This window comes from Daphnia pulicaria, chromosome 12 (assembly GCF_021234035.1).
Source record: "Daphnia pulicaria isolate SC F1-1A chromosome 12, SC_F0-13Bv2, whole genome shotgun sequence".
NCBI classification, from domain to species: domain Eukaryota; kingdom Metazoa; phylum Arthropoda; class Branchiopoda; order Diplostraca; family Daphniidae; genus Daphnia; species Daphnia pulicaria.
Window position 1 is genome coordinate 2,755,469 of NC_060924.1, and position 23,629 is coordinate 2,779,097.

General features: G+C 39.7%; 6 protein-coding genes and 1 long non-coding RNA gene across 10 annotated transcripts in view; 3 read left to right on the forward strand and 4 right to left on the reverse strand.

Moving 5' to 3' along the window:
- Positions 1–23,629, forward strand: part of LOC124316145 — a 411,551-nt gene that overhangs the window by 229,362 nt on the left and 158,560 nt on the right. The window lies entirely within an intron of this gene.
- On the forward strand, positions 49–1,743 carry LOC124316412 (SUMO-activating enzyme subunit 1-like). The gene is made up of 6 exons (XM_046782343.1): positions 49–297; positions 371–536; positions 601–857; positions 923–1,119; positions 1,196–1,340; positions 1,445–1,743. The coding sequence occupies exons 1-6, from the start codon at positions 206–208 to the stop codon at positions 1,605–1,607; spliced, it is 1,020 nt and encodes a 339-aa protein (XP_046638299.1). The 5' UTR covers positions 49–205; the 3' UTR covers positions 1,608–1,743.
- LOC124316485 lies at positions 1,708–5,372 on the reverse strand. 2 transcript variants are annotated; one of them, XM_046782462.1, is made up of 4 exons: positions 5,222–5,372; positions 2,697–3,196; positions 2,462–2,635; positions 1,708–2,219 (listed from the first exon to the last, which is right to left on the reverse strand). In XM_046782462.1, the coding sequence occupies exons 2-4, from the start codon at positions 3,188–3,190 to the stop codon at positions 2,054–2,056; spliced, it is 834 nt and encodes a 277-aa protein (XP_046638418.1). In that variant the 5' UTR covers positions 3,191–3,196; positions 5,222–5,372; the 3' UTR covers positions 1,708–2,053. The 2 variants fall into 2 exon arrangements, with proteins under 2 accessions (XP_046638418.1, XP_046638419.1); XM_046782463.1 differs by lacking the exon at positions 5,222–5,372 and adding an exon at positions 3,317–4,230.
- LOC124316256 lies at positions 5,276–12,754 on the forward strand. Of its 3 annotated transcripts, none has more exons than XM_046782089.1 (13): positions 5,276–5,365; positions 5,432–5,626; positions 7,300–7,468; positions 7,837–7,932; positions 9,105–9,329; positions 9,460–9,585; positions 9,650–10,262; positions 10,325–10,387; positions 10,458–10,511; positions 10,639–10,722; positions 10,898–11,047; positions 11,113–12,146; positions 12,472–12,754. In XM_046782089.1, exons 6-12 carry the CDS (start codon positions 9,523–9,525, stop codon positions 11,628–11,630), a joined length of 1,545 nt encoding a protein of 514 aa, XP_046638045.1. In that variant the 5' UTR covers positions 5,276–5,365; positions 5,432–5,626; positions 7,300–7,468; positions 7,837–7,932; positions 9,105–9,329; positions 9,460–9,522; the 3' UTR covers positions 11,631–12,146; positions 12,472–12,754. The 3 variants fall into 3 exon arrangements, with proteins under 3 accessions (XP_046638045.1, XP_046638047.1, XP_046638046.1); XM_046782091.1 differs by having other exon boundaries at positions 9,122–9,329; XM_046782090.1 differs by lacking the exon at positions 7,300–7,468.
- On the reverse strand, positions 6,155–7,289 carry LOC124316636. The gene is made up of 2 exons (XR_006911888.1): positions 6,519–7,289; positions 6,155–6,453 (listed from the first exon to the last, which is right to left on the reverse strand). It is a non-coding gene; the product is annotated as an uncharacterized LOC124316636 (long non-coding RNA).
- Positions 14,700–17,459, reverse strand: LOC124316284. Its single transcript, XM_046782135.1, has 9 exons — positions 16,647–17,459; positions 16,370–16,541; positions 16,124–16,299; positions 15,896–16,049; positions 15,648–15,830; positions 15,404–15,589; positions 15,193–15,329; positions 15,045–15,129; positions 14,700–14,973 (listed from the first exon to the last, which is right to left on the reverse strand). The coding sequence occupies exons 1-9, from the start codon at positions 16,887–16,889 to the stop codon at positions 14,885–14,887; spliced, it is 1,425 nt and encodes a 474-aa protein (XP_046638091.1). The 5' UTR covers positions 16,890–17,459; the 3' UTR covers positions 14,700–14,884.
- On the reverse strand, positions 17,483–22,445 carry LOC124316164 (platelet-derived growth factor receptor alpha-like). Its single transcript, XM_046781942.1, has 15 exons — positions 21,883–22,445; positions 20,589–20,748; positions 20,335–20,504; positions 20,109–20,262; positions 19,883–20,056; positions 19,620–19,802; positions 19,402–19,544; positions 19,191–19,332; positions 18,891–19,118; positions 18,647–18,797; positions 18,454–18,557; positions 18,215–18,360; positions 17,988–18,107; positions 17,790–17,919; positions 17,483–17,725 (listed from the first exon to the last, which is right to left on the reverse strand). Exons 1-15 carry the CDS (start codon positions 22,159–22,161, stop codon positions 17,508–17,510), a joined length of 2,502 nt encoding a protein of 833 aa, XP_046637898.1. The 5' UTR covers positions 22,162–22,445; the 3' UTR covers positions 17,483–17,507.

Consider the following 23,629-nt stretch of genomic DNA (forward strand, 5'->3'; position numbering starts at 1 on the left):
AAATTTGAATATCCAAAAATATTCTAATTTTGAAATGGCAACGCAGCGTCTACACTCCATGAATTTTACGAAAATTCAGACGGACATATCCACTGCCGAGAGAGATCTGGGATTTTTCCAAACCTTTTTGTAGTTTAGATACTTAATTCGTCACTTTAATTTTGTTTAAAAAATTTAAACAATCAAAATTGAAGCAAGTATTAAAATGGTGGCAAAAGAAGAAATAACCATCAGTGAAGCTGAAGCAGCACTTTACGACCGGCAAATCAGACTTTGGGGACTGGAAGCACAGAAAAGGTCTGCAAAAAGATAATATAACTAAAAGTCTTGAGTGCATTTAACTCAAGCTATAAATTGCATTATATTGCAGGCTTCGTGCAGCTCGAGTTCTGCTCATTGGGCTAGGTGGTTTAGGTGCTGAAATCGCCAAGAACTTGACTCTGTCGGGAATCAAATCCCTAACCTTGCTGGATCACAATGTTGCTGTTGCTAATTCAGCCAATTTCCTTGTTCCCCGAGAACTTGTTGGAAAGAATGTAAGTATTTCCATCTAAAGCAATTTTGGCATGATTGTTAATATCTACATGTTTGGTTTGCAAGGTGGTTGAAGCTTCACTGGAAAGAGTGCAACGTTTAAACCCAATGGTGGAAGTCATAGCTGACCAAGAAAACGTTTCCACTAAGAATGAAGATTTCTTTAGTGGTTTTGATGTTGTGTGTTCAACCAGATTGGCAGTTGAAGAGTCTTTCAGGATCAACAGTATCTGTCGCAAGCACAGCATTCCATTCTATTCAGGGGATGTGTTTGGATTCACTGGTTTCTTCTTTGTCGATCTGCTTGAACATGAATATGCTGAGTAAGTGTTGAGTCAAGTAGAAACTGCAACAGTGAAATCTATATTTACATTTTATTTGTGTACAGAGAAGTAAATGTTGCTCCTGCTCCAGCTGCTGATGATGCTTGCTCTTTGAAGACAAAAGCTGACCAAAGTGAAACAAAAACCGTCAAGCATATTCTCAACTATATTCCTTTACAAGCAGCATTTGAAGCTGATGCAGCAGCCCAGCTCAACAAAAGAAGTTGGCAGCGTATCAAGAGCCATTTCATCATGATGAAAAGTACAAATTCAAGAAAAATCAATTCCAATTGAATAGCTTAGGTGCATTCATTAATGTTGCCCGATATTCACCACAGGTTTGCTGATGTTCCGCTCTCAAATGAAACGCGATCCAGAAGTTGCAAACCGTCAGTCAGACATTGCGAAATTGTGTGAAATCCGGGATCACATTCAACACGAAATGAAACTGGACAACCAAATAATTGACAGCTGTGCATACGAGTAAGGATCGCAATAGAATTTTTTGATAGCCCGCTAAGCAAACATAAATTCAATCAAATTTCAGTGTGTTATATTATTTAATATTAATGTGAATTTATTTTTAGGGTGGTATTTGGCGAACTTAGTCCAGGGGCTGCGGTTGTGGGTGGAGTTTTGGCTCAAGAAATTATCAAAGCCGTGTCCCACAAAGACGCACCCATCCGCAATCACTTTTTCTTTAACGGTGCCACAGATTTCAACGGTGTTGTCGAAGCCATTGGATTTTGAAACGGATGTTGTAACAATCTTCTTTTTTTTTTTTTTCTTTCTTAAATCAATCAATTTTAATTCATTTTTCTTTGTGTTCGACATCTGGATTCCCAGTAAACTCAGTACACAAGTGGTTTATCACTCACGGCATCAATCCTATGCGGGACGTCCTTAGTTCGTTCCGCCAATTATTACACAATTTTTGGGGGGAGATGGAAAAAATTAATTAATCGGGCGCGGTTAAGCATAAATTAAAGATGGTGTGCAAAGTATGGGATTGGGTTCAAGAAAAGAGTTTTGGCAAATCTTTGTCATTTCAAAACAGGGGCAATTCACGGCACTTTTGCATATAAATAACAATGTCTAATAGTTGAATAAATATTAAATAGTCAATTCACAGGATCCACTGCAGTGGCGACTGGGCTGCTGCAGGGTAAAGTTCAGTCGGAATCTCGGTTGTCTCTTCAGGCCGTTGAGGGTGGTAAGAAGTAGCTGAAGAGGAAATTGGCCGCTCCGATAAGACTGAAAGCGCACCGGTAGCGCCGCTCACATTCTTCTTTTTCTTGTCGCCCAAACTCGGCTGCTCGTTGATACTCGGATGGTTTATCGTCTTCCCGGGATTGAGGGGATCTGTGCATTTGAACAAAAGAAGAAAATGGGAGTTGAGTCACGCTACAGTGAAAGTTGGTAATAACGGTGGAGCTCCAACGGTGAACGCATTTAACTGTCGTAGACTCCATAAACTCACTCAACTCTTTCTTGCGGAACATTACGTAACTTTTTTTTTCCTTCCCCCTTTATTTCCCATTTAGTTATTTAAAGTTTGGGAGAATTTCAGTTAACCGTTACGACATATAGCCCTATGAACTTACAGCATAAAGTAGCGGACGGGGAACACCAGGTAGCCGTAGCGTTCCGGATTTCGGTAAGTTTCGCAGACTGAACGCTGCACGCACGTTTTGGCGTCCAGCCCGGCCAGAGAAGCTATATTGGCTATCATGGGCAGAACGGATGAAGCGATTTCATCTTTCTTTGATCTGCTGGATCTGTTAAAACAAAATTTAATTGAATTCTTCTCCTCCGTATAATTTTGGAAATAGAACTTACTCGACGACAGTCTTCTTCCCTAAAGCAGGGCGGGCCGCCCAGACGTAAGGCATGATGGCGATACCACCGACAATGGCCAGACCAAAGAGCGACAAAGCGGCCTGTTTGGTGTAGTCCTTTCCGGCTGTGGCCCTGTCTGGCAGCGAGAAAGAGAAAAGCGGAATGGTAAAGGCGAGTGTCGTGTTGAAGATCCCCGACGAAGAGCGGCCGGTTTCACCGTCACTAATTTCTCGTTTGACGATCTTCAACAGTTCACTGAAATCCCTGCCTTCCGATCCTTCTTCCTCCTTGTCATCTGCTTCTTCCACCTCTTTGGGAGTCACTGCCATTTCTTTGCTCAGTTCAGCTTCATCTTCCGTTTCGGCAACCTCCGAAGTATAAGAAGAAGTTCTGGACGTCGATGCTGCACTGGAACTGTTGAACAGACTCAAACTCTGTGAGAAGAGCAACCAGAAAACGATTCCTGATAAGACGTTCTTGTAAAAGTGACGCATTTTCACCTGTAAAAAAACCAGCAGAAAACTAAATCAATCAACCGACCAGGTGCATCATAAAATGTTTCCATATCCTGCCGATGGTAGTCATCTCATTCCGTACCGGCTTCAGAGGATCTTATGTACCTTAATAACCGCTAAACAAAAAGTGGTAGAAAGTCGATTGGGTGCAGGAAATGAGCCACAATGGGACACGGACGAATGCAAACGAGTAACCAAAAGCGTCCGAAAACCGCAACACACACACGATAGACACACACAAACGTTGATGGCGTGCAACAAACAGTTGCCGAAAGAAGAAAAGTATCTGGATTATTATTGCCGCCCTCCTGCCGGGCTGGAGCTATCGTCAAGACAAGACGGTCAGCAGCAGCAAAGAAGAAGAAATCGACGGAAGAGTCACGCTCCGAGTCGCGTGGGTGGTGGTTTCCTGTCGTCGTCGACTCGACGGAGGTATAACGGGATCGTCAGAGTCGGCATTGTTCATTCCATCCTTGACTCGTCGTTTGGCCTCCCTTCGTCTCTCATCGGACAAATGGACGACAACAAAAACTCACTGGGTTAAACTAGTCGGCTTGTTGTCCGGCATTCGTTAACATCTTCCGCACCGCCATCGCGTCAGTTATTCTAGACGGACGCCTCGCTGCCGCTGGACCAACACGTCACGTCGCCTCATTAAAAGGTCAACTTCCGCACTGTTTAACAGTCCCTTTTGTTTTAATTTTTCCGGGCTTCTTCCGTGTCTGTCAATTTGTAGGACTTATTTCCGGATGGGCAGATGACCTTCGCACTCCCTGATCGACTTGTTTTAATCCGCGTGAATCACTTGGAAAACACTGGGTACTTGAGAAATAAAAAGACGGAGCTCTCTCGACTGTTCCGTCCGAACGCTGCGCAACAACTACGGGATGTTTCCTCGTTGTCGTCATTTGACTACTCCTGGACTTCTTCCCCTCCTCCTCTCCCGCAGAGGGTTTCGACATAAAAAGAAAAAAAAGAAAAACAACTCTTCTCTTGGAATCAACCTTTTGCGTGGGAACCTGTCATCCGAGGTAGACAGCCTAGAAACCCATTCTGGCGTGAGTATATTCCGTTCATCTAACTATAAGCTTACAGTACTATATTAAAAAGAGCCCAGAAGAGTATTTTTTTTATTTTGTCCAACGCGTGTTCCTATACATGTCTTATTCCAGTTCTTTTTTGTTTTAGAAAGAAAAAGACTTAAATTCACGCGACTGCTTTTACTGTCACCCCGACATGATTGAATATTTCTCCACGAGCGTGTGACGAACGATTAAAAATGATTTCTTTCGCGTGAGAGAGACGCCAGCAGGGTATATTATAAGTGGTAGAGGTCAGCCAACCGCGTAAGTGTGTGCATATGCATCCGGACACTGAGCTGTCGTAACAGCACCTCAATTAACTTTACACATTTCGCGTGGGTAACTAGTCTTGCGCAATTGACTGGCTGATGGAAAGAAAGACCCCCTTCGTGATACATCCAAAGAAAAATGTTTATCTTTTTCCAGGTAATACCCAAACCTCATTCTCGTGTTCACGAAAGCCTCATATTAATTTTCCTTTTTTGTTTTTAGAATTTTCTAGACACCTGGAATCGTGAAAACAAGAAGGGGAAAACAACGCGCGGACTCACTTCATCATCCCTGACTGCTGGTTTCATTCCCCAGTGCTTTTGGCCACCCAGGTGCATTCTAAATAATTTTGGCGACGAAGAAATAATACCCGATAATACCGTTTCATGTGGGTAAGCTGTGCAAAATGCAAAATTTCGATTGTTAGAAACAGCAGCGGGTGGCGGTTTTTACATAGAAAGTTAGAAACGGAAATGTGGGACCCATGGTTACTCTTTGCCTATTGAAGCTGAATAAAAATGCCCGAGACATTTTCATTTCTCGGAACTGTTGCGGCTAATGCGGATTTCCGACCGCAACTCAACATCAGGATGGTCGCAAGTATATACATTTATTCTTGAAGAAAAAGAAAGAAAATTACTGTTTAAAACCTGCCTACCTTCTGTGTTTGGACAGGAAAAGAGTTGAAGGGGAAGTTTGTTGTAATCACTGCCCTTCAAGGAATAAGCGAGTTGAACTGTAATTTGACGTAACTAGAAATCAACTGTGAAAGACGTTTGGCCAGACGTCGAGTTTTTATGATGTAGGTCGAGCCCAAGTGTTATACATCTTCTTCCTCCACTATTCTGTTTTACTGTTTTGATGCTAGGTTTGAGAGGAGGAGCTTGTAGTTTTCATCTGGAGCTTGATAGGATCACTGCCGGTCATTTCGTGTCTCGCATCGAAAATTGAACGACTCCATCCGGATCTAACCGCCAGCTTTGGATGTTCAGCACCCTTTCCGGTTTGAGTTACGATCATAACGGCATTATCTGATCTATCACGACTATTACCTTCCACTCAGGTAAGTTTGAAAGAAAAGATATCGTCTTATCTATCAAAGTGCCCATTCATCTTTCAGTTTAGATTGTAGGACAACTCCTATCAATCTTACTTGGTGATAGTTCGTACAGGACTGTTTGATTGTCATGCAGACCATCAAATGTTGTGGGAAATGTTACAGGCTGCTAACCTTAGCCGTAGTTGACATAACGACAAAATTTCAACCCAACGGGAAAAGTTTAGATGGCTAAAAGTAATGCAACGTCGGGATTCTTTTTTCACGCGCCGATTGAATACTAATTAAGCCAACGAATAGAAATAACAAAATTTTTAGAGTGCTGGTTAACATGGAAGTTCAAGATAGGCTATCGTCTCACGCCGAATACCGTATCGGTTGGCATTTTTTTAAAAAAGGAAACGGGAATTCGGGTCCTGCCGACGTCATGTCTGTACGGTCAAATTAATGTGTTGTCCGTGATGGTTTATTTGTTATTTTTATTGACGCTTTATAGAGTCGTAATGAAAGTTCCCGTGTGTAACTTTTTTTCAGTTCATTTTACTGTCTTTATTTTATTGCTGACGACAATATGAGGGCCGAAATAGTCATTTTCATTTCTAGCTAAATTGAATTCTTTTATTTTCGACGATACTAGATGGTCAGCAGACAATGCCATTGCTACACTATTTCGTAATAGTAGACGTAGAATAGACAAGCGACAAAAGCCACCCACGATACGAAATGTGGAATCACTTTTCGAGTTAATGGAGCATTTCCATCGCTGGCCGGCCCAGTTTGCTCATTACCGCTTGCGTTTCGGCTCTGGGCCATTGAATAACAGTCGCCTTCTACTGAATAACAGAAAATTATGAAGAAAACAATGTGTCTTAGGGAACTATATAGAATAACGACTTACAGCGCGGTGTCAGTGGGAACTGTGAGCGGGGTGATCAGTTGGCATACTGTATGCGACTGTATGGCACGAAGGAAATAAAACCAACTCGTGATTATTTGAGGTAACAATCTTATCATCGTTTTTTCCATTCCGCATCCCACATCTTATCTCTTTCTTATACCTAAACATATATACACAGGCGGGTTACAGAGTGTAGATGAAAATTTACTGTCTGGCTTTTAAAAACTCATCTCACGAAATTCGAAAAAAAAGAGCGTCTAGACTCGCTAGACTTAATGTATGAGAACCCATTTACGTATATTCTTGGGGGAGTAATAAGACTTTTACTAACGCCGGATTTTCCTCATGGGACCCAACAGAGCGTTTCGGTCTTGATATTGTGATACTAGGAAACTTGAATAGCCCTTAAATCAAAATGTTCCATAATGGAAGGGTGAGTAGGCACACGTGCACTATGGGAGTGTAGGCCATGCGGATATTGCGGTAAATTTCCATACCTATCCATCCAATTGTTAAACGTGGAAATTGGTTTATGAAAAGCTGATCTAAATCATCTAACTTTATTTAATCTGTTTTAATTCCACTTGAGAATTAAAATCTATTGAATCGTAATTGTTGCTTTTCTTGGGAAGAATAATTGAATAAACCTATAACATTCTAACTAATTCACTAAAAATTAGTTCGCGCCACGCGACGCGCCTTTACAATCTTTTTCGTTTGATTTAGCTGTTTACCTACCTTTCTACCGTGAAAAATGGTGTTAATTCTTTCAATACAATAGATGAATCGCCGGATAGGTGGCAGCTCTACTCGACTGGTCATTGGTCAAGCTCGATTTCTCAAAACGTCGTCTGCAATATTGTTTACACATTTGAAATTTCAAAACTTCAGACAATTCCAGACAATTTTTTGTAGTTTTTCATTTTCAGAAGCTCATTAGCCTACAATCGGTAATTGTCTTTTGTTTCTGTTTCATGTTTTATCAGAGTAAGGATTGTGTGATTGTGACTTTTAGAAAAAAAACAAAAAAACACTATATTTCCGTTCGTTTCGTTTCGTTTGGAGCACATGGAATGTAGTCTATTTATTCTGATTATTTTTCTTTGCAATAAGAAGCAACTTTCTTTTGAACAAAGGTTACCAAAAAAACAAATCTAATTTTTTGCTAGCTTAAAAGTAAAATTGTGTAGTATATGTCTACTTGTAAGTTTACTAACATGGTGGGCAATCAGTTTTTGGCTTTTTGCATCAGTTTGATTTGAATAAGAAGGGGACAATTTTTCGTTCATTAGCTCTTAATCTTGTTTTCTATTTACAGCTTTTTTTTTCAGGTGTAGAAGGTGAAAAATGATCTACAAAACTCCACGAGTCTGTTATTGGAACATTCGGACTTCAACATTATGTTACCCGATCAGTAAGTCATCGTTTATTTTTCTGTGAAAATTCTATTTATTACATCAATATAGGAGGCATCGACACTTTTACTAATAAAAATATATTGTAAGGAACGTGAACACGTGAAAAAATAGATTTTTTGTACAGATGATAATTTCACATTATTTAGTTGGGATATAAAAGAGGTCTCATTAAGGTATTGCAGTAGGAGTAGACTACAAAATGGAAAGCTATTATTGATTTTAATTCGTCTTAATCGGCTAATAGAAACCATTAATAACTGACTTTCAATTCGCTTACTTACTAAGATTTCACTACGTTACTAAATGTATTCCGTTTATCAGTTTATCACTTACACTACACAAATATAAATAATAATAATGATGAAATTCACCATGACCTTTGACCCGTGGAAGTAGTTAAAAAAAAGAGCTGACTTCGTTGATGGGAAAAACCCGGTAGGAAAAACCCAGCGACCTAGACAAAATAAAATCAAGTATGTCATCGCGTTTCATCGTAAAACAAAATCTTATGTTCTGTACTTACGTAGGCGCGTAAACATGGCATCTATCTGTTTAAAAAGGAAAAAAAATTGAAATCTTGTAATGTAATTTTTTTTATAGCAGCTACCATACCGTGTGGTTAACAGAAAGGTGCAGTTTTTAATCGCAGACATTGCAAACCAAAGACGGGTTCTTACTCCATGTATTGTCCCAATTTTTCAGTAGGTGCGGAAGGTGAAAACAGTTTTTTGTGTCCTTTTTTTGTCATTTTTTAAATGAATTTAATTGAAAAAGTCAAACTAGAATTAAAACTTGAAAGATACGTAGTGTCAGTGATCATTACTTTTTGCCTTTTTGCTATTTTTTGCAGCGATAAGATTAGCCATTTCTTGGGAAGAAAATTGTACAGCAAAGCGTCACGCGTAGCCTACGATGGAAAATAAGGGAAAGCTCTAGACAGTGTGTCGGCCATTAGAAGGCAAACAGCTGGATTGGATGGACACAAATCAAGTAGAATGACTGTATATTTGAAAAATGTCATGAAGCAACCTTCGACCCACTGACATCATTAACACAATTCATTTGAACTGCGATATATATATAGTAACAAGTATTCAAGTCTGTCAGTACGTAACTATATTTTGTGGGGCATAAAATAATAATTTTGTGGTTTATGTTGATTCGCTAGATCGCTACAGATCATAGGAAACTGACACACCACGACTCCAAGTTATTCCCGAATTCTTATCCGATCTATTTTGGAATCCGAGACTGCACCCCGCCACTACACTTTAATCATAAACATCCGATGTCATGCAACGAGTCATTCCTGATGGCAATGTTTCGACATCGTGGGAAATAAGATTGTCATCCGACCCGTCATCTCAAATGTCATTCAATCCAAACAAGCCAAGTAAGTTTACCATCCGCAACTTTTTTTTAAATTACTACTCCCTGTAGACAGTAAGATTATTTTTTAAAATTTTGACCCAAGAGCCAATGAGCGACACGGATTTCAATTTATTTTGTCTGTTGTTGGTTAGTTCCTGCCCATCGATAAGTCTATATAATAAGCCAAAAATTGAAATGTTTTTTCAAATGATTTCATGCTGTCACATCTTGAGCCACTTTTCACCGAAGCAACCGTATTTTGCCATAATTTTTTAGAGGTAATAAATATTCAACAAATTAACAAATAGATAAAAATATTACCGTTTGAAATGTCATTTACAGATGCGGATTTTTCTGCCATGGCAACTGGTGGTTGCGTTTACTCTTTTTCTGGATGCTTCTTCAGAATCTGAGTTGCCTATTCCTTCAACCAATCCCACCTTATCCGCGACATCTGTTGATAAACCACTGCCGACTAAATTTTCCTCCATGCAGTACGGTTCCGCTTGTATCAATATCTACGACAGTCGAACAACTTTAAACAACAAGATCATCTTTTTCTACTCGCCGATTGCTCAGCTGAATCACAGAGATACCGTGTTTTTCTTTAATCAAACGGCCAATCAGGGATTAATCAGTTTAAGTTATACTATTTGGAATGAAGTTGTTGGAATCAAAGTGGCCCGGTATCTCACCAAGGCCTTAAACCAAGAAGTTGAGCCGAATCAAGTGAAAGTTTTTCCTTTCGACAGTGTCTGGTTGACTAGCATAGCGCAATCATCTGGTGATTTCTCATTGACTAATGAGCGGCTCACGTATAAGGGCGAGCAATCACTCAGATTTAGCGTGACCTGCCAGACATATGAAGATTGCGATCAAGTGAAGTCTAAAATTCGGAGTAATCCGGAACAGTTTGAAAATTTGAAACTTAATTTCAATCCTCAATGGAACAATAGTAGGTTTGTTGTATCTTTTATTAGATTCATAAAAAAAACTCAAATTTTACTTTGTTTTTAGATGCCTGTTTACCTGATGAGGTCGAAATATCTCAAGAAGACGAATATTTATTCCAATTTGAAGGTAAAATAGCAATTTATTCAAAATATGAATTTGCCAACTGAACTTATCAAAAAATTTGCAAAATTTTTAGAATTGGAAAAACATTTGGAAGAAACCAAATTTAATTTCACCAAGGAGTTAGCAAGTAACTTAACATTTATGTAAAAATAGAAATTGCATCTATAATTTAATTTTCTGTTTTTTTTTTTTTTTTTTTTTTTTTTGTATCACTTGTGTTCCTCCTTAATTTGTGTTATTTGTATGGTTTATAGTTACCTTGGAGAATTTGGAAACTACCAAAAAGGAATTAATCCAAACGAAGGTCTTCGTCGAGGAATTGTCGGCAAAATTAAACGGTAAGCTTTCGATTGGGGACCAGCTTAGAGGTGCTTAAAATAAGGATGATCAGAATTGAGTAACATGAATGCTTCTGTTGCGCATTTGACGACCAAATTATATGGTAAAATGCGAAACTAAATCTGGTGTTTTTTAAAAGAGAGGAATAAAATTATTTGAATTTTCTTTAAACAGCCAGAACGAGTGAAATAGTTGACATTGGTCACATGCCAACCTCATGTGGGGATCTGCAGCGAATGGGGCATAAACTGAGTGGATTCTTTTCTGTAAAAGGATCGAAAAAGTTAGAAATGGTTTTCTGTGATTTCTATCCTACTCAAAATGGTAAGACATAGTTTTACCTTATTGGTTCAAGTAACAAATTTTCTATTGCGAACTCTTGTTTGCAGGCAAAGAAAGATGGATTGGTTACGTCGACGTCAAATCAGCGCCTGTTCATTTCTTCGTCCAGAAAAATTCTTCATTTGTCCAAAAGGACAAGCCAATTCCGTTCGAACTTTCGGTATTGAACGTGGGAGATGCCATGAATTTGACATCCGGCATATTCACGGCACCACGAAAGGGAATTTATTACTTCTCTTTCACGGGAAATGCGGGATTTCCAGCTTCATCTTCAGATGTGTTTACAGATGACTCCAAAAAGTGGCGATCTTCCGTTTATTTAAGAGTTCGTCTTTACGTCAACGGAACTAAAATGGGGGTGGGTAATGTTCAAGAAGCTAACACCGTCGCCGGTCAGCATAGTCCGTTTGTCGTCCAGTCAACACTGGAATTAAATTCAGGCGATCGCGTCTGGTTACAGATGGATGGTATGTCCCCAGGAGCGGTATTGCATGAAGACAAAGAATTCAAATTCAATCACTTCACTGGTTTTATTTTGGAAGAGGAAATTGTGGCATCCCTTTGAGCATTTGTGTTGAGAGATCATCCAAAATGCGCAAAACGATTGTCGACTGACTTATACGTGTACTTTTTTATGGGATAATATAAGGGAAATAAAAAAAAAATCATTTGCTTCTAGTTTTTAAATTATGAAAACCAGAAAAGTAAAAAAATTTGATGTGAATGCGAATGAACATTGTTAATTCTCAAAAGGTCTTTATCTGCAAAAATGTAGGTTACACAAGAAGAGAGTTTAAAATCAAAGTATTTTTTTTCGTTGGTCGATTAGAGTGTCTATTTATTTCAGACCTTGAAAATCTGGCTTAAGTATCTTACGAGCGCAACTCGAGAGTCATTTATTTTATCCGAAAAAGTTGACAATTATGCAGACGCCTATTTGGCGGCGTTTCGTTCGTGTATCGTGATCGTTGATCTCTTGATAGTCAAGGTGAACTAAGCTGGTTTCCTTTCCTTTTAATTTACTCTTGGTTTTCTCTCCTTAGTCGTGCTTCAAACTAGATCGTAGTATAACCATTTAAAGGTAAGTCTATAATTCATTCTTATAACTTTCGGCTATTTTTATTTTATTTTGTTAATTAAGAAGACACAGCAGACACCTCTCATGATTAGGATTAAAATTATTTTCGTTGAATCTGAAAACGTCTCTAGATTAAGGTTTGACATACCACATACATTATGCAATCATTTGAAAATAAGTTACTAACCTTTTCTTAATAACACGAAAATGTGTTTGCTGTAATAATTTAAAAAATATTTTCTAGCAGTTAGAGATGCATACTTGGTACCATTGCTTGTTAATTAATTTCATTCTTTCTTCTATCTTTCTTTCATTTAACATTGAACAGTATTCACGACGCTGCATCGTTTATTGTTGTTTACGATGTCGCTGTCGCATGATGGAATAGGATCACTTAGCCGGCGTAAACCTTTCTTGTTACCATCACCTGGGGAACAACATGTGTTCAGTCATCAGAGTAGGCTCTTGCTGCCATCGAATGAACATCCGTTCACCCAAAGGAAACGACACCGTCAACCCCTACTACCGACACCCATCCACCCGCCATTCGCTCAACAGTGGCGAACCTTCTTGCCGCCATTCCATGTCATCCACCCATTCATCCAATATAATAAGTATTACGGCTGATTGCTTTTCTTCTTAGGGAAACTTAACTAATTAACTTGGTTTTACTCTTTTCCATTCAAGAACAGAATACATTTGTGGAGAAATAGAATTAATAATTACTCAAGCCCAAATTATAGTTGGCGTCATCCGTCTATGATGAGAAACACTGGAAGTCAATTTGTAAAGAGAAAATGTCTGCTATCGCCTTTTAAAAAACAATTCACAGGTCATCAGAATTTTTTAAATATTCCATCTCCGAGTCACAAAATCGTTCCAATTGATTTTGTCAGAGGTGATGAATCGGATATAATTCAAGACGAAATGGACACTTACTCTCAAAGGTATTTCATGGAACTCATAATGTCTCATCTTTACGTTATTTTTCATGTGAAATTTAATTTTAGTGACAAGTTGGTAAAACTGGGTGAGTGGGAAAAACACACGAAAGGAATCGGTGCCAAACTTCTATTGAAGGTATTTTTAAGTATTGGTTGATATGGTAAAAATGTCTAATCTCTCATTCGACTATGTCTACATAGATGGGCTTCCAACCGGGGAAAGGTCTGGGGAAAAGTCTGCAAGGACGAACACAACCTGTAGAAGCAATGGCGCCCAATGGAGGAGGAGCAATTGGAAGTGACAAACAGGTGCTACTGTCACCTGCCCAACAGTCTGCTGAGTATAGTTGCCAAGCGTCCAATGACTTGCAATCACCAAGTAGCTATCTGATTGCAGCCACATCAACCCCGGAAGTGATTTGCATATCGAGTTCAGACGAGAACGATTATTTGATTCTGCACGACGATGAGTGTTTACCGGAAGCTCCCTCTCCAGTTTGTCATACCTCATCCGAGGCAAATGTAATGCAAACCAGGGAGAAACGTTTGAGCGAATTGCCGTGGACTTACGAAACATTGTGCTCTACTTCTTCAAGGATCCCAACCAGCGCCAATTCACCTTCTGCTGTCAAACCATACTCCGCAACGTCGACAGAATCGCCGGATATTGTTTACATTTCCAGTTCAGATGAAGGCGAATGTGTGGTTCTATATGATTCCCCACGTCAACGTTAATGACATCGTGATGGCATTTAAGCCTATAGGATTACTATTACAGGATGTCTTCGGACGAGATTAATTTTCCAAAGAAAATTAAAGCTATAGATAAAGCCATATCACCTTGCCCCCCCCCCTTCCCAGAAGCATATTGCCCAGCAATCTTTGCCGCTCCTTATTAAAGGAGTTATAATACTTTTTGTTTTTCTATTCATCCATATTAAGGTACCGCAATTTTGAACTGTGAAAAATAATTGCTATTTTCATTTTAGATCACTCACAAATCAAAATTTTACTTTATGTAGGCTTGTTTTGTGTTTGACTGTTTGTGTTATTTAATTCATGTTCCTGAAGAAAAATGACTTTCCGATGTATTAGTACAAGTTTTTCAAAATAAGGCATTCAGTTTATTTACCAAAACAAGAAAAAAACTTTTGCCATATCGGAAATGCGAAATGGCAACAACCTCGACTGGATGGCAGACGATAATTTTGCGAATGTGGCACATGGTGTTTTGTGTTTACGACTTAACGTGTCTACATAGTTTGTGTTCAAAATCCCCATCGAGGTTTGTTTACATTTCATAACCATTTTATTGTTCTTTTCTCTCATTACTGTCCAGGATTATGTCATAGAATTTTGTTTAGCTGAGTTAAGTTTATCTTTCAGGTTATTTTGCCTGAGATGATGATACCTGAAAGATGAAAATTTACCTATCAAGGAAATAGATAAGGCTCATAAAAAAATCTTTTTCAAAGAATAAGAATACATTTTTTTGTAATTCTTTAGATGTGCAAGCTGATCCAGACCCTGATTTCTGTCATTGCTGTTGCAGCATATTAAGTGTCATCAAACAACAAATTATCATGATGTACCAAACAAATGGTCTTCTATCTCTCAAAGGTAGATATATATTTTCATTCAAAAACTGTCATATTTTTAAGTCAACATCATTCAGTGTAATGGGAAATGGTTTTCTGTAATCTGATGGCATTTAATACCTACAGATAACATATTTTTGTGGGATAAGGGAGGTCACCTGTTTTTTGTCATAAGTTTTATGACACCGGAAACAAGTCATCAATCATTATTGATTCCTTGTGCAGTATTGTTTAGTGAATAGAATTCATCTCTTGATGATTCGTTCATCTGTCTGTTATCTTGCGAATCTGTAAAGGAAGTAAAACACCAATTAGTAATTTTTAAAAAGACAGTCAGTTTTTATTTTGAAAGTCAGCACCGTATGATGTCGTTATCAGTTCAGTTTGCTCCTCAATTGGCGATTCCAAGTTGTTTTCCACTTTTTCTCGAAATCCACTCCGTTTCTTTTCGTTAGATAAAATAAAGTAAACGCGTGGGTAAAGTATGCCGTCATTTGCACCGCTTACCTTGTCGAAATAAGGTTTGACAGCGATACAGATTCCTATAGCAAATAATATTGCCAGAGTCACAGAAAAGGCAACAGTTGTGCTGTTGTTTTCTTCTTGATTCCGCACGTAATAAACCACTGGATCGTACCTTATTTCTGGAAATCAATAGTGCAAATTAATAGCGTCGTTTCTTCCAAATCGAGCATTGCAAAGTTGAGCTAGGAAATACCTTTGATTGTTAAAGAAATGGTTTTCGATACAGGTTGCGTATCGATATTTGCTGTACATTTGAAAATTATTGAAGTATTCCACGGATCAAATGGTATTTGACTAGCAAAATCAAACAGATCCAGTCGACTTTCGTAAAAGGTGTAACCCATTCCGCTATAATAATTTGTAGACTGGATGTGTATACCTAAAGCAAAAGGTGAATTATAGCGAATCGATTTCGTTTTTCTTTAAAAATCTCTAACCTTCGGTTGGGTTAGACTCGTTTAAGACGTGCATTTCTCCATCGTCGCCGATTTGATAGGCCCATTCCGGTTGCGAAGGAAACTCTGAGGTAGCAGAAGTACGGCAAATAAAAGTGGCGTTACTACCATCCAGCCAGGCTTGTAGCGTATCGTCAATCTCGTCTATTCGAGTCAGTTCCATTCCTGTTATTTTTTTGTTTGATTATTTACTTTTGAACTCGTCGTTTCAACAAGTTGTCATTTACTACCCAAGACGTAGATGGAGAAGTATTCGTAAATAACGGCGTTGTCCATTTTCCCAACGCATCCGTATTCTCCAGAGTCATTAATCTTCGGATTTGTTAGTGTCATGCCGAGTTTCGGTTCGAACGCCCAGTTAGAATCCGGTTGCGATAACAAATCCTGTTGATTGAATTTATAAAACAACGTCAGATATAAATATGAGAAACCTGTTTTTGTGGGGAAATCTAAGTCACCGTGATATTATCCCAATCCCATTCACCATTTGTGCTGAGTTTCTCACGACTCAGCGAAACTGTCACATTAGGATGGGTGGGCTTGCAAGGGATGAGAAGAGATTCACCTTGTCGGTGCTCAAATTTGGGAAATAAGTACTTGTCGTCCATCTTATCGATTATGAGAGTTGTATCGCCTATTAATAATGACATTTTAATTTTTATTCAAATGAAAAGGGGTTTTACGTCAGGCTAAACTAAATTAACTGTGAACGTAGACGTATTGGCTGATTTTCCCGATTGTGTTCCACGTCAAGATTTCGACGCAACCAAAGTAGCCCGTATCTTCAGGTATGGAATTCATTAACGTCATCGTCGAACTCAGGTGCGTGTCATTCCTGTTAAAAGTCTTGAGCAAGCGTTTCTCAACGCCACTTTTCTAAATCGGGGGAATTTTAAAAAGAAAACCTTGAAGAATTCACTGAAGCGCAGCGAAATTGAAAAAAAGTCTATTTTGTTTGTTTGTTGTTGTTTTTTTAATTACCGGATTCCTGGTAAGATAGCTGGGCAAGATCCAAGAAATATTGTTTTCCCTTTTGTCGTATTCATTTACATATTGATAGGTGCAGGTGAGTGTCAAGTGTGAACCGGCTTGGACCACTTGTTCACTGTCACCGGGAATGATTTCGAGCTGTTGACATTCTGTTTGAATGGCGAATAGAAAGTAGAAAAGAGCAAGTGGAATCGTCTTCAACTGAAAATCACCGAAAGCCAATAAGCTCGACATTGAAATAGAGAATCAGTGTACTTCACTTTTGGAATGAATGCCAACCGTTTTTTCACAATCACAAGCACATCAGCACAGTAGGCTTATCACGCTAAAACTCGCAAGACGAAACAAAAATTGCCGGGAGTGAAAAACGTACGTTTCTTTGAGCTTTGCTTCTTGACAGACACTGACAGAGAAAAGGAGGTCGGATACATGCAGACAATACAGAGAGAGAGAGAGAGATTGCCGGCGGGATTCTGGGAAAAAACCGATTCCCATTTTGGTCAGACTCCTACCGTGTTTCGAATAAAAACAGGCGTGCATTTTGTTGTTTTTTTTTTTTGTTTTTCGCTTGGCAGCAGCTCTTTTAATTGTTCCCTTCAGCGGTTTGTTCCGATGTGGAAGTGAGGAAACCCTCGGTATATGCACAGCCCCCTCGTCCGTCTCTGTCTGTTGGATTCCCTTATCGGTGAAATTCATAGCGGTTTTCTTATTTTAGTTGAAGACGTTGCAGAGTATTTTCTTGGAGGTACCAGCGATAGTGTTGGGAATATTTAAAACTATAGCAGTTCTGTCCTTATTTTGTCCATTCACAAATAAGGTGACGCTTCTTCTTTCTCTCCGCAACTTGTTTTTTCACTTATTTGAGCAGTTCCCCGAGTCGCATTCTAATGTGAGATTTGTCATGTAACCGCTGATGGTATCCTCCAGTTGACCAAATGTGGGCCTCTCTTTCGGGTCTCTTTTCCAACAATTGGCCATCATTTCTCCAAAGAAATTTGGCGCGTTTTCTGGTTTTTCCATTCGATATCCTTTTTGAATCTCTTTGATGAGTTGGTGACCGGCATCCATTCCTGTATAGTCACATGGTTGAGTAATCCAATTAATGTCACATGACGTGGCTTCTGGTCTCCTTACCTGGATATGGAACACTGCCTAAGGCGAAAAGTTCCCAGAGTACAACTCCGAACGACCAGACGTCTGATTGACTGGAAAAGATGCAATCTGTCAGTGATTCGATGGCCATCCACTTGACAGGCATCAATCCCTGTCATTATATAAGAATGACAGCTTCGTTCCAGATATTATTTTTAGAGTAATTTATAGGTATACTACCTCCTTCCGCTCGTAGTTGCCTTCGTAATACATTTTCTTGGCCATTCCAAAGTCTGCCACTTTGACTATTCCGTCGTCGGCCAGCAAAACGTTTCGTGCCGCCAAATCGCCGTGGAGTACCTATATAAGGACGTTTTTAGTTTAGTAGGATAACTAATGAGCCCCTCCACCCACTTAAGCCCACTTATTTTGATTACTGTGAGAATTACCCCCCAAAGGGCACATACATTTTTGCTAACCAAGTAGTTCATTCCTCTTGCTATTTGAAAGGACCAGGATATTAGATCGCATGTAGAGATTAATCGATTCATCACGTCGTAATGGTGATTCTGGTAATACGGTTCCGTTGCTTGTAGGTCCGCTAATGGTAGACCTTTATAATATGAAAATAAAATAAGAAACAAAATGTGTAAATCAATGGGTGACGTTTTGATTGCAATTCGTTGTTCTTTACTGCTATACTTATTCTGGCGCTTAACGTCAGCATCTGAATAGTCACTGGTAGTTGCGTGATCTTGGATGTTTCCTCTTTCAGTTTCACCTTGGCTTTCAACATCTTTGACATTCAAACTGTAAAATTTTAAAAAAGAAAACGGGAATGAACCGCAAGATGAGAACCAAACATGCCTGTTGACGTTTTTGGATTCCTTTCACATTACCTCATGGCCATGTAGGGTATTTCCTTCATCTCGTTATCGGATTTTATTTTACCAAACTTGTCAACCAAGTTGACGAAAGTTTTTCGATGATTTGACAAATAAGATTTCAAGCTGCCGTAGCGGCAGTATTCGACAATGATGAATAGTTCGCCTTAAAAATAAATTTTTTAATTTTAGGTTTTCACTTTTCTGTCAGTCAAAAGTTTTGTTTGAAAATGTTCAAGGCAGTCATTCCTATTTTTACCTTTTGATATTTGTTTGGTGCAAGCTCCGAGTAGATTCACGACGTTCAGGTGGGACCCCAAAAAGATCAGAATTTTCATTTCACTGATGAGAGCTTCTACAGCTGCGACGTTCGTTGGCGACCGTACCATTTTGACGGCTACCGTTTGGACAGATTCACCGGAGCCTGCTATGCCCACAGCTTCGGCTTTGACGACACGTCCAAAGCATCCGGCTCCCAACTGCATTCCTGAATTGATATTAGCTCTTTCACGTGCCAAACCTTAAGACTAGTAGCCATTTTTTTTTAACTCAATCGAACCGAGTTTGAGACGACATCTGGGAAATTCCCACCGTTTGTCGTAGGACAGCAGCTCAGTTTGATCGACCAACGGCAGCTGAGGATTAATATTTTTCGAGCTTCCTTCCAGCAATTTCTTGGCTCCTGGAAAGACTTGTCGTTTCTGGAAATCGTAACCCAATGGGAGAATATTAAAAATAGATTTTATAATAATCTAAATTTGTCCGCTCACCAAATCGTAATAGAGTTTGAAACCGATACCGATTCCCAGTAGCAGTAACAACGCCAGAGTTACGGATAAGGCGACGAAGGTTGTACTTTCTATTCTCTTTTCCAGCCGGACCAAGTTAGTCACTGGATCGTTGTTGGTATCATCTATGGAAATCGGATTCTTCCAGCATGACCAACGGCGAAATATTTCAGAGTGCGTGATTTAGTCGAGTCTATTACCTCTTTTAATGCGCCAAGATATGGTTTTGGTTGCCGAGTCTTTATCTTTGTTGGCTTTGCATTGAAACGTCGTGTAAGTTCTTTTATTGATTTCAAAGAGCTCCAATCGACTTTCGTAATAATTTAAAGTGAATCCACCCGTGTTTCTTTGTTTACTGTAATCGTGCGTTGTTACGCGAATGCCTGATTTGATTAAATGGTTCACGATCCAGACAATATTGACAATTGAATTATTTTTTAAATAAGAGCTTTTAATAACTAACCTTCAGGCGGATTAATTTCATCGATTTTCTTCATTTTTCCAGTGCCGTTGACCTCGAAGGCCCATTCCGGCGGAGCGGGAAATTTGATTTCGGTAAACATGGTGCTACAGATCAAGGTGATGTTGCTGCCTTCCGGCGGATCGTCAGGTTCCCCAACTCTGGTAAGCTCGATTCCTACTTTCCTATTTAGTCAATCACGCGCGGTAAAATGATATTGGTCACGTACCTTTGACACTGATGGTGAAATGTTTCTCGTTAGCGATGTTGTTCATTGCGCCAACACATCGGTAATTGCCGGTGGTGCCGATCATCACTTTTTTAAGTGTCAGTCCAAGGTCCAAATCCAACGACCAATCGGATTTCGAATGGGCTAGCACATCCTGGTTAATAAGAGATTTTTCGCCAACATTATAGCACTGGATTATCCCTATAGTTTTATGTTCTATAATTGCCTCGGAATTGGGTTCTTTGTTGAGTTGATCGACGTGGATGAGGGAAACGGTGACGTTGGGATGAGTGGGTTTGCACGGAATGTGTACACCCAATTCGCCTTGATTGAAAAAGTAGAGGTAGTAGTTTGGATAGTAACTCTTGTCGTTCATGATGACGAGGTTCCTGCCATCTTAAATGAGCAACAATATAACATCACGACGTTAACAGATGTAATATTCCACCCGTCATCAGACTTAATGCCAAGAGAGCCAACCGAACACGTAGATGTATTGTTTCATTTCCTGGTCGCCATAGTGAAACCGGAAATAACCCATGTCTTGGTGGGTGACGTTTATCAGTGTCATTGTCGACGTCATGTGGGTGCTGTTCCGGTGAAACGTCCGGATGAAGCGAGAAGGCTCGACCGTCATCAGCTGTAAATATTATTTCAAAGAAATTTGCGTCAATACCCAATGTAGGTAGTCGATTGAGTGAAATGGAATCGTAATTCGATGCACTACGCACTAACTAGGATGGAGAAAAAAAGGAGAACGTAATTCCCAGACAAGCCGTCTGGGTTTGATAAATAACCCACCATAACCAATTCGACTGGAATGACAAAATTTGTTTGTGTGCTTCCTGAAAAGGGTAGACGGTGAATGGGCGCTTAATTCAAACTGATTGCGCGGAAGAAAGTGACAGACAAAACGAAGCTCAAAGAAAGCTAGTGAGTAGTTTTACAGGAGGTTTAATTTTACATTTAATTCTATTCGTTGTCGAGTCTTGTAAAAGCCACTGCCCTGTTGTGTAATACGCGTATTAAAAACGAAAGAAAACTGTCAAAAGGCATATATTTTATCCATGGCATAACCTACGGGTGATTGTCGGAAACTTTCCCGTGGCTATAAGGCAGCCAACTCTTTTTCCCACTACACTATTTTGATATACAGTCATGCCTGCAAGTTTCTTTAGCAGGCAAACTGCTCTATATGGTTTTATTTTAAGTTGACGGAAGGTATAGCTTAGGAAGCTTACTTTACCTCTCATTTTCGCGCATTTTCGTTCATTCTGGTGGGAAAGTTGAAAGACCGAAAGGAAGAGAAGAGAGAATGGAAAAGCGCAAAATAAATCCAAAGAGGAGGAAAGGTATGCTTTTTAGTATACCTTCCGTCAACTTAAAATGCAACCATATAGAGCTGTTTGATTGCTAAAGAAACTTGCAGGCATGACTGTATATGTTGTCCGTAGAGATTCCCATTCGACCCAACGGCCAGTAAAACGAAACAACGTCTATGAGTTATTGATGCCACGGTGGCGTATAAAAAGTCTTCGTCACCGAGAAGATAAATTGTTTCCCATAGCGCTGTTCAAAGAACGATTGTGAAAAATACTGTCCCAGTTGTTTCCATAGAAACTTGAAGCATATTTTCTCGACTGCCGTCACCATAGATAGTTTATTTCCTAGGCGCAAACCCCCCTTAAATTTCCATTCTAGGCACATAGACAAAAGCGAATGGAAATGATTAGTCGTCTTCCCTTTTCAAATATTTGCTTACTGCTGAAATTACTTTTGAAAATTTAGCGAGGTTGTCGGGCAGCTCCCATTTCCAAGTCAAGTTCTTGGATCGATCTCCGCCGCTGTCGTCGTCGAAGGCATAGCTGCAAATGATTGTGACGGTCGAATTGGGTGCCACCACTTGGTGCGGGCTGTCGGGAGTCATCCGCCAGACACCTTGATCTATTCCTAGAGCCTCGCCACTTTGTTTGATTACTGCGAAAATGAAATAGACTGAAAGCAATTGCATCGGCTCCCAACCGAAATTCACGCCAAGCTTTGAGTTGAACATGTTGCGCACTGAAATCGTTGACGAATTCTCTCCCTCGAACGATCACAGCCCCACAAATAATTTTTGTTTGAGACAACTGGCGCTTTTGTTTTTGAACTGCGTGCGGGGAAACGAAGCGAGAAACTAGATAGAAACCCGACCGAATTTTGTGTTATCATGTCGGCCAATATGTGTGTATACCTGACATGTACACAGTTGTACAGCTGGCACAGTCATGCGCAAAGGCCGGACACGTAGGTTGTTTGGTTCCAAAAATGTTCAGCGCCGTCTGTTACTTAGGGGATGAATTTACTCTGAAGGCTATATAGCGCTTCTTTTTTCTCTGACTCAAAGTCCTGGTGGATTTATACAGTGAAATGTTTATTGCGTCAGCGATATAGGCTTATTGTTTAATGAATTTTATTCAATTCGTTTGACGAAATATTTTCCGACCTTTTGCTTTTTCTGTTATAAAATTGAAGCGTCAAGTTTATCAAAATTATAATTGAATAATTCCTCACTCTTGGATTAGCGCTATTTTTTGAAGTCTCTTTCTATCGCCGAGGTTTCTAATTTAAAACTGTCGGATGATTTCACTCGACTCCACAGCGAGAAGTCGGTGAAATCCAATGTTAACAAACAGTAGCAATTTTCCGCGTGCCATTATTTGCCCCACAAGTGGATTGGATTAACGATGCCGTTTTTGCTCTCTTGCTCTTTTGTCTCGGAGATCAAACAACAGTCACGTAGCTTCCATAGTTAGTCAGTTTATACAGGGCTGTATTCGACCTAGGCAATTTTGAAGCGACACATCTCATAAAAATGCGCACTCCCCCCTTACTCGTGCACCAGTTTTTGTGTTTTTCCATCGAGCTGGGACTTTCTTGCTCTGACTTTTCATTAGTTGAAAGGGCGTGTATGATAGTGGGTGGGAATATTGTGGTCCTGACAGCTCCATCACGGTGCTGTACGTTTTGAATGGGGTTCGCCGTGTCAGGATTTGATAGCACCTCCTCATGAATCACGATATTACACGATATTCTTTCGGCCATAAAATCGTTGTGCCTTCGGTCGCTGAGAGGGGGGATATCGTGACGAAATTGGGAAACTAAAATATTCACTCTTTATGTGTTTAGACGCTGCCCCCTTTCTTTCCGTGTGCACTTCATTCTTACAAGTACACGGTAACTTCTTCGTTCACCCCCTCCTATTTGGGTTTTTATCAGCGCTGGCCACTTAGCCGGCATTGTGTCATCGCATCAATGCATCGTTGTTGCGAAGCTATTAAAAGTCGATCGGCGACGTGAACTGCCTTTGCGTGTGTACACCTAACCGTTTCATCAGCCGTGTGCAACGCCCAAAAATAACACGGGTAACGTCAACTATTTTTCAGTTGGCTTATCCACAGCTGTTGGGATCCCCACGTTACTTACATGCGTACAGTGTCACAGACACAATACGCTGAATTATTCATGTTCCTTTTTTTAAT

Coding starts and splice junctions, on each gene's coding strand:
- LOC124316412 (XM_046782343.1), top strand. CDS start 206: ATGGTGGCAAAAGAAGAAATAACCATCAGTGAAGCTGAAGCAGCACTT. Junction 858..922: donor CTTGAACATGAATATGCTGA/GTAAGTGTTGAG, acceptor ATTTGTGTACAG/AGAAGTAAATGTTGCTCCTG. Junction 1,120..1,195: donor CCATTTCATCATGATGAAAA/GTACAAATTCAA, acceptor TATTCACCACAG/GTTTGCTGATGTTCCGCTCT.
- LOC124316485 (XM_046782462.1), bottom strand. CDS start 3,190: ATGCGTCACTTTTACAAGAACGTCTTATCAGGAATCGTTTTCTGGTTG. Junction 2,636..2,696: donor GGGAAGAAGACTGTCGTCGA/GTAAGTTCTATT, acceptor TTGTTTTAACAG/ATCCAGCAGATCAAAGAAAG. Junction 2,220..2,461: donor CCCGTCCGCTACTTTATGCT/GTAAGTTCATAG, acceptor TCAAATGCACAG/ATCCCCTCAATCCCGGGAAG.
- LOC124316256 (XM_046782089.1), top strand. CDS start 9,523: ATGCTGTCACATCTTGAGCCACTTTTCACCGAAGCAACCGTATTTTGC. Junction 10,263..10,324: donor CAATCCTCAATGGAACAATA/GTAGGTTTGTTG, acceptor CTTTGTTTTTAG/ATGCCTGTTTACCTGATGAG. Junction 10,512..10,638: donor TTTCACCAAGGAGTTAGCAA/GTAACTTAACAT, acceptor TATGGTTTATAG/TTACCTTGGAGAATTTGGAA.
- LOC124316284 (XM_046782135.1), bottom strand. CDS start 16,889: ATGTCGAGCTTATTGGCTTTCGGTGATTTTCAGTTGAAGACGATTCCA. Junction 16,542..16,646: donor GCTATCTTACCAGGAATCCG/GTAATTAAAAAA, acceptor CCCCCGATTTAG/AAAAGTGGCGTTGAGAAACG. Junction 14,974..15,044: donor ACTGATAACGACATCATACG/GTGCTGACTTTC, acceptor CTTCCTTTACAG/ATTCGCAAGATAACAGACAG.
- LOC124316164 (XM_046781942.1), bottom strand. CDS start 22,161: ATGTTCAACTCAAAGCTTGGCGTGAATTTCGGTTGGGAGCCGATGCAA. Junction 20,505..20,588: donor ACAATACATCTACGTGTTCG/GTTGGCTCTCTT, acceptor TGCTCATTTAAG/ATGGCAGGAACCTCGTCATC. Junction 18,798..18,890: donor CACCAAACAAATATCAAAAG/GTAAAAATAGGA, acceptor TTTATTTTTAAG/GCGAACTATTCATCATTGTC.